This window comes from Leuresthes tenuis, unplaced genomic scaffold (genome assembly GCF_036924035.1).
Source record: "Leuresthes tenuis unplaced genomic scaffold, fLeuTen1.0.hap1 SCAF_24, whole genome shotgun sequence".
Lineage (NCBI taxonomy): Eukaryota > Metazoa > Chordata > Actinopteri > Atheriniformes > Atherinopsidae > Leuresthes > Leuresthes tenuis.
The window spans coordinates 14643617-14652203 of record NW_027325378.1 but is presented as its reverse complement, the minus strand read 5'-3'; the positions used below and the strand labels follow the sequence as shown (position 1 = coordinate 14652203).

At 43.4% G+C, this 8587-nt stretch overlaps 1 protein-coding gene across 1 annotated transcript; it reads right to left on the bottom strand.

Annotated features, from left to right (window-relative positions):
- Positions 1-1635: 1635 nt before the first annotated feature.
- On the bottom strand, positions 1636-7720 carry spag6 (sperm associated antigen 6). Its single transcript, XM_072378265.1, has 11 exons — positions 7699-7720; positions 7501-7596; positions 7258-7424; positions 5122-5305; positions 4759-4964; positions 3080-3253; positions 2838-2990; positions 2522-2713; positions 2210-2326; positions 1973-2118; positions 1636-1852 (listed from the first exon to the last, which is right to left on the bottom strand). The coding sequence occupies exons 1-11, from the start codon at positions 7718-7720 to the stop codon at positions 1789-1791; spliced, it is 1521 nt and encodes a 506-aa protein (XP_072234366.1). The 3' UTR covers positions 1636-1788.
- Positions 7721-8587: the final 867 nt, after the last annotated feature.

Below are 8587 nucleotides of genomic sequence, written 5' to 3'. Positions count from 1 at the left end.
GTTGCCCAAAAATGTCCGCTGTTAACGCTTCTTTCTTTCTATCGTTTTTTTTTCCATTTTTCCTGACCAGAGTCAGGAGTTGAGCTCCGGTGAAACACAACCAGGAATATTTGCACAGGCCTATACATTCGACCTCTTTCGTACTTAACTTCGGGGGCCTGCATGAAATAAGACGCATTCGGGTTTTTTTCCCCACTTTAGTGAGTTTATGAAAGAAAAATAAAGTGCGAGGTGTGAACGTTGCTGTGGGAGAATGAAAATTCAGATTATTTTCATTCCGTAGAGCTTTTCTTCTTCTTCTTTAGAGTCAATAAAATAAAAAAAACATCTCAGAATGTATATATTTTTGCAGCTGCGGTCGCTTTTCGCCTGGCCTGAAACAGTGAACCGGATGCTTTCATTGCTTTAGAATTTTACAGTCATCCACAGATGAATAATGTCGTCTCTCATTTGATCAAATTCTCTTCTAAATTCAGTGACAACTATGAGGAAAATAAATCTAACCATGGCATAATTATCGGTTGCATCTTTTTTTTATTTTATTTTTTTTTACATTTTGAACTTTTGTTTTTTTTATTTTTTTTATTTTGCCGTTTGGAACGAAATGTTCACTCGTTTCTATTTAACATTAATAAATTAAAGGGACGGCTGTTCGTCAATGAGGGAGACAGGAGGGGGAGAGGGGTGGGGGGGGGTCTTTTGTTTAGTAACAGGCTTCATCTTTATTTTTGAACCATTATTCCGGAGTGAGGCTGTTAATTAGGCCCCTGGCTGAATTGAGCAAAACAAATGAATGAATAAGTAAATCAGGTTGTGATGTGGATCTTTAGGGTTTTATTTATTTGTGTGACAGCTTTCACCCGTGAGCTGTGGAGCCCACTGAGAGGCGGGTTCAGCGCGCGCAGCTGAGGAAAAAATGCGTCTCGAAATCCAGCTCAATAGAAACATCCTGATCTTCCCCGCAGTCTGTGTGCATCCCAGCTTCCAACGAGCAGTGAAGCTGGTGTTATGGACGTAATATCAGATAAGTATTTTATAAACACTCGAGGGGTGGTGAGTCGGGGGGTGGGGTGGGGTGGTGGGGGGGTGTACTGGTGGCAGCTGCGGCCGTATGTTCAGATCTCCTTTGCGGTAAGGAACCGAGGCACACTTGCACCCCGAGTATAATGAGGAGAACAAGCAAGAGACACCCCGGCAGACAATAAACAAAGAACCGCTCGCCATGTGCGCTGCAGCTGCTGCACGCACACGCCCGCAGCTGAGCCGCAGTGAGCCGTCTCCGCCGCCAGGGGGCGGAAAGAGCTTCTCCGCGGAGACTGGGGGCTCGCTCTCAGGTGGCCGACATCACCCCATTTTTCTCCCATTTCTTTGCGCTGAATGACGTTTCTACAGCACTGAAGCGCCGTCCACTATTGAAACTACAACAACCCGGTGTGGAGGCTTCGTCGTTTCTCTGAGGTGTAACAGGCAGAAAAAAAGTCGAGTTCAAATCCACGTGTCAACAAGCATCCAGCCTGATGACGTTTTTCCCAACCAACAGCTGCTCCGTGTCTGAACCTGACCTTTGAACTCTTTTTTTTTTAATGTCACATGAAAGACGTTTCCAAAAAAATAAAAGGCACTTTAGACTTCAAGAACAAGAACAGAATTTATATTTTAGAGGGTGACACAGACGTGCAGATGATGTTCGTTAAGCCTTTCGTTCGTTTCTTGGGTTTATTTTTTTTTTCCCAGGCGCAGTTCTACATGTTTAATTCAAAACTGAAGAGGATGGGATGTGAAGGGATTTCAGGCCGGCTGGTAGTTCTCTAAACGCTCCAACAAGACCTCCGAGTAGCCGGGGGAGTAGTACCTGAAACAAGACACACACACACACACATATATATATATATATATTTTACAGTAAGAACAAATATCACTCAGTTAGAATCACATTGTAAGTGGCGGTGGTCGGGAGGAGGAAAGGCAGCACCTGACTATCTCCTCAGGGAAGCAGCTGTTGATGGCGTTGATGTACTCCTGCAGAGCAGAGCCGGGCTCTGCCTCGATCTCTTGCACCTTCTTCAGGCCCCCACTGGTGACGAACAGGCGGCGGGCCTTACTGTCGTGAGGCAGCACCTTTTTTTTTTTGTAGGAGGGAGGGAACGAATTGATGCAAACCACCATAAACTTGCAAAGCAGACATGCACCGGAGCGGCTCTCTCCTCACCTTGCTGAACTGGCAGACGACGTACTTGAGGATGTTGCTGGGAGCATCGTAGAGGAGCGGCTCCAGGGCCGGCAGGTGGGTGCACTTCTGCAGAATGCTCTTCAGAGCCTTCTTACTCTGAAACGAGGAGAGGGATCAAACGTGTTGCGCGAACCTTTTCATTTTCCATATCTCACTATACACTTTCAGTGCTCTTTGGGAGTTTATTCCATCACTGATAACAGTTCGTTGTGCTTTTAATTTAATTCTGTGTTCATTAAAATAAATAAATGAATAAATACTGATCTTAACGCAGTGAGTTGCAGCACACACTTTAACTTGTAGGTCCTCTGAGCTGCTTGCACCCATGTAGAGCTCCAACAGCTTGGGCAGCAGGTTCGCTGCAGCCACCGCCCTGGCGTGCTCAGGAGTGTGACGTCCTATTTGGCCAATTGACCAAACTGTTGCCGCCTTGATGTGCTGTTCAGACTCCTCACAAAGACACACGGCCAGCTGGGGCACCCCCTGCAGGACAGGAGGGCACACAGCAGGACAGAGCCGGCTCGGTTAATGTGACCTACATACTGAGCGTGATGGAATGCTTCTGCTTTCAGCGGCGGCTTTAGCCATCACAGAGAGAGAAATACACCTTGGAGAGAATGACAGCCATGGCGAGGCTTTCATTATGCGCAGCCACATATCCCAACATCATGATCCCCGGCAGCTGCAGGTTTCCGTGGCTGTCGCCCAGGTAGTCAATCACTGCCGCCAGCCCACCGCAGTTCACAATCACTTGAGACAGCTGGAGGACAAAACACACGCAGACAAGTCACTCCGTGTGGGTATGTCTTCTGTGGGTGATTGAACCTTTAAAGGGTGGGTGCGCGGTACCTCCGGTGTGTGTCTCACCACCTCCCTCATCAGAATTGCAACATTTTTCCTGACGTACTCATCGGGGTCTCTGAGGCAGGCCACCGCAGCGGGGAAGATCTCAGCCTCGATCACCATCTCTGCCAGGCTGACGGAGTGCTTGCTGATCTGGCTGAGAGCAGAGAACACCTGCCTCTGGATGGGGACAAACGGATGCCTGAATGCTTTCTGAGATGCGTCTCATAATTTGCAACCTATGCGCGTTGGAATATCGTTGTAAATAGTTTTGGGTCGGCCTGTTGTGCAAAAGTCTTGAGCCGCCCCTTATTTCTTTATATATTCAAAGGGAGACATGTTAAGCATGTGAGAGCATAAAGAGAAACCAGTTAAATAGGAGAAACGGAGTTGGTTCAATTGTTACAAGCTTGAAAGTCAATAATTAGTGTGAGCTCCTTTATTCTTCAACACAGCCTGAACCCTCTTAGAGAAGCTTTCCTGTCATTTCTTTAAGTGGTCTTCAATAATAGTTCTCCAGGCTTCACATTCCTAAGCTCTTCTGTGAATGTTGTTCTGTTCTCTGTCAAGATGATCCCACACTGCTTCAATAACATTGAGGTCATTTTATCACTAATTTTCAGTCTTATTCTTATGTCATCTGGTCTTTTCTCCCTTTTTTTTTTTTTTTTTTTTTTTTGTTTCCTTTAAGAAAAACTTCTTGACTGCAGTCCCTCTATAAAGACTATTTCTGATGTGGCTTTGGTGTAGAGTAGAATAGAGTAGTTTTCCCCCTTTTCTTCAGAACTCCTCTGTAATCTGCTGTAAGACGTTTTTAGGCCTTCCAGCTATAATTTTGTCCTCCTCTTCTTTACACTTTCCTCATAGTTTTTGCTGACACTGCACACAACGGACAGATATGGCAAGTTTCTCAGCTAGTAGCTCTTTGGGAATTGCCTCCTTGGTGCAAAACTGATATTTTCTACCTTTCAAGCTGTGTAATCTTTGGCTATTTTCATAGTTGCAACCACAGAAGATTGGACCAGGTCTGGAACAGGCCGCTAGTTACTGCTGTAAGTGCTTAGAGAATAATAATATAAAAAAAATAAAAAAATATAAAGAAACGAGGGGTGGCTCAGGACTTTTGCACAGTACTGTAATTACAGTCAAATGTTTGTGAATTTACAAACAGGAGCTTGAACACAATGTAAAAAAATGTCTAAATTAGTCTTAAATTAAGTAATATTCTTAAGGAAAATTGTCAGTTTTTGCTAATATTTTACCACTCTTTTTTTGGTTTTCAAAGATATAACTTTTATGTTATTGTGGGTTTTTATCATTTAATACATACATACTAATAATAATAATAATACCTGTTAAATGGGGGTGAAATAATTGAGTATATATGTCATGAATGAAACTCACATTTTGAGTATTTAACAGTAAGAATCTTTTCACAGATTTACTCCAAACTATCCTGTTAATTCTATACACAGATCTAGTCAAATCAAAGTAATTATCCTTAAAATAACATCATTTGTGTCTGTTGATTTCCCAAAGAATGATTTCTGGGGCATCTAAAAGCTATTTTTTAGAAGAACAGAAAATATTTGAACATACTTGATTGGCATTCTGTAAAGAAACAGTGAAACTGGTGTTTCTGTGATTCCTTCATCGTAAAGCAGCGAGAAGTTCAAAAGCCTCACCTTGAGTTTGGCGTCTCGGCTGAGGATCATCTGAGCCAGGTGTGCGATGGCGCCGGTGTCCACCACGGTCTGGGCCAGCTCTGGTGTGTGTTTGGAGATGTCGCTGAGTGTAGAGGCTGCAATGCGTTTTAGGGCCATCTCCGGCTCTAGAAGACACAGCACCAGCAGGGGGGCAGCTCCTGCATCCACGACCGACTGAGACAGAGCTGCAACACATACAGCATGAGTACAGACACACAAAGTTAAAGGGGCTGTATTTCTAGCTGTGTTCTCTTTTAATTGTTTTACCCAAAATGGGAAGAAAAAAAAGACCAAAATTGTAAAGCTAAAGATGTAAATCAGAGGATGTCTCTGCTTCCTTACATGCATTATGTCGCGCAATGCAGCCCAGAGCCCAGGCGGCGGCCTCCTTCACCCCAGGGTCAAACTCCTCCAGGCAGAGAACTAAAGCTTCCGCCCCCCCACTGCCCACCACAGCCTGGGACAGCTCAGGGGAGTGTTTGGCTACGGCACGCAGCACAAACGCTGCTGCCTTCTTGTAGAACCTCTGCACACAAACACATGTAAATACACAAATCAGTTGTCTAAAGAATCCAGTTAGAATAACCACAAATTATCCACGTGAGTCCTGCAATTAAATGTCTCAAAGTCATTGTTTTTTTTTATAATATTTTTTAATCTAATTCATTATTGAACAGCTCGTGTAGTCTATTAAGTGCATCGAATAAAGAACAATTTTAAAGAAGTTCCCCATGCTGAAAGCATTGACATGCTCACGCATAGATGAGATATTTCTTTTAACAAATTCCCTCGACCTTCCTGTTAGAATTATTGGCACCCCTGAACTGTAAGTTCAGCATTTAGAATAATTCAGTAAATGTCAAAATGTGTTAAAAAAGTAACAACTAATGAAAAATAAATTAGAATCTGAATTAAGAATGCAGCTAAACTGTATGTTGGACACAATAGCTGAGCTTTTTGATGATTTTAATATAATTCCCTAAACAAAATATAACATGAAGAAAAAACCTGTGACAGTTTTATAACAGGATTTAAAAAAGGGGGTTGATTGCTTGAAGTCTTTTCCAAAATGAGCCATTCTAGAGCTTCACAAATGCTTTTGTTCAAACTATAAATATAAATATATATATATATATATATATATATATAAACACTAAACAAAATGCTACAATGCAATCTTCAAAATGCTTCAGATCCTTGTTTCAATTGTTCTTGAGAACTTTTAAATTTTACAACTATAAAGTTGCTCTGGATGTGGTTAGTGGCATAAGTCTGTGAACACATGTACAGTTTCACAGCTTCGGACTGATGTGGAGCAATCTGAAGTGTTGATGTCAGGCCGTGCCGTGTGCTGCACACTGAACTAAGCAAGAGTCGATAAGTTAAGGCCAAAAAAAGACACCACTGTTGAGAGAAATATACTAAAGGGTAAGACTTATGTCTGCAAAGACATTCAAAGAGTACTTGTCACAGAAAGAAGAAGTCAGCTTGTTCATAGGTGAATGACACCAAAGGGTTAAGACAATGGAATCAGAGGATCACATATTTTAGAGTGAAAAATGTGTCCCATTTTCAGACCACTGGGCTTGAGGTGTAGATGGAGGGAGTTTCAGCAAGACAACAACCTGAAACACACATCCAAGAGGACAAAAGAGTGCTTGAAAAGGACCAGATGGACTGTTCCACACTGGCAGCAGAGAGTCCTGACTTGAATCCCATTGAAAACCTTAGGGTAGAGCTACCATTTTGAAAAGGACCACAGCACACTTTAAAAGACCTTGAGCAAATAGCAGGGGAAGAAAGGTGTAAGAAGCCAAAGGTTCTGCGTTCAGATGTTAGCGAACATTGTCAGTGATTGTATTCTGGATGCAAGCACTTACCTGTAGTTAAACAACTCTAACTGCTCTAACTGTAATAACAAAAAAAGTCCTGAGAGGTATCGTGCTGATAGAAAGTTAGATATTTCTTTGAGGCATAAATAAAGGTTTTAATGTATTCAGAATACCAAACAGATCTTGTGTGTGTGTGTGTTTGAGAGAGAGAGAAATGGAGGGTTTCTCAGACCATTTTTTAAATGTAAAGCAGCTAAAAAAAAAGGTTAATTTCACCCCACCTCAAATAAAACTTTGCAATAAATGCTGTAATTAAATTGTCCGATTTTAAGCTTGAAATATTAACTGCGTGTCTCCTTTCACAGCGAGGAATAAGCCTAGTCTCCTCCCAGTCTGAGCTTCTGAACACGAGACAAAAGTCTGGTTACTCTCATGTTAAAGAGCTCAGAGGTTTAGAAGTAGCCCTCAGGCCAACCAACAAGTAAGCCCCCCCATACACATGATCATATTCAGGGGGCTTGACCCTGGAGGTCCTGCAGAGTGACGGCCAGCCTCTGACTGTCTCCGGCTCCGAATAGTTCGGATGACATCTCAAGAGGAGAACCTGTTAGAAATAAACAATACATCCAGAGGATGAGATGCTCACATTCTGCGAGGCCAGGGATTGGACCAGCTGGGGCAGGATATTCTCCTTCACCACAGCCTCCGCCAGGCTGTCGTTGCTGTCTGCCAGGCGGCCCAGAGCCAAAGCTGCCGTCTGCTGGATGCTCGGGACGACGTCCAGCATCAAGGGGCGCAGCAGGGACATCACACCTGCAGCACAGGCGAGGGGAGGTGAGGTGAAAGCTGCAAAACCAGCACACTGTAAGGCTCCAAAACCATTTCTTACCTGCATTTTGAAGGATTTCTATATTTTGTGGTCTGCTTGCCAAATCGGCAACAGTCTGCACAAACTGCAACCTTGATTTCTGGTACTGCTCAAAAACTGCAGAAAAAAACACACACACATACACTCACTCAAACAAAACAATGCCAAACACCAGATGAACCGCCCTCATTGTAAAGCTAAACAGCTCAGTGATCTCACCTTGGATGATCTGCCGACTCATTGTGACCTACAGAGAAAATACAAAAAAAAACGCCTCTTCTCGATGAAGGTCTTCAAACTTTCAGTCGAGATCTGATCCCTGCGTTTAAAGCTGCGTTGCTCAGAGCCTCTGGGTTTAGCAGGTATTGTTGTTAACTGTTGCCCCGGCAACACGCAGGAAGCCGAATGTTCTGTTGTCTCTGTCGAAGATTGTCTATCGACAGATGACTCACTCTGCTGCTCGCGTGTCCGCCTGCACCTGACGAGAGTCAACCATCTCCGGAAATGCGTTCAGAGTGATGTCTCTCTTCTGTGCGCCATCTCTGTTCGCTCTCTGTTTAGTTCCCGCTAAAAACGCAGCCGCGGACTTGTCTCACACTTTGAGCGTCTTCGGTTGACCAAATTCAAAGGACAGCAGGACTGAGAGCGCGTCGTAGTCGTCGGCTGAAGACACGACCCGCTGATGCTCAAAGGCTTTTTACAGTTTGCCTGAGTTCCAGACCTTCTTACGCCCTGCCGGAGTTAACTTTTAACATTCACGAAGCATTTTAGAGCAAACAGATGTGGACTAAACACATTTTAGAACAGTTGGCAGCCCACAAGACGCGTTGCGCTCTGTTAAGGTGAAATCCGACAAAAAGAAGAAGAAAGCTTGTTTTTTTTTTGTTTTATTTTTTGTCATTCCGTGTTTTGTGACTTTACATTATGTATTCAAAGGGGCGCTTCCAAGGAAAGGGAATCCGTTGAAAACAGGCCGACATATTTATATTTTGCCACACTTTGTCCGTGTGAGCTGATGCACATTTAAAAGGGTAATTCACTTCACCCCTATAGATCTTTGATTTTTTTTAAAAATCACGTTTAAGAAAACTTGTGGCAAGATTAAGAA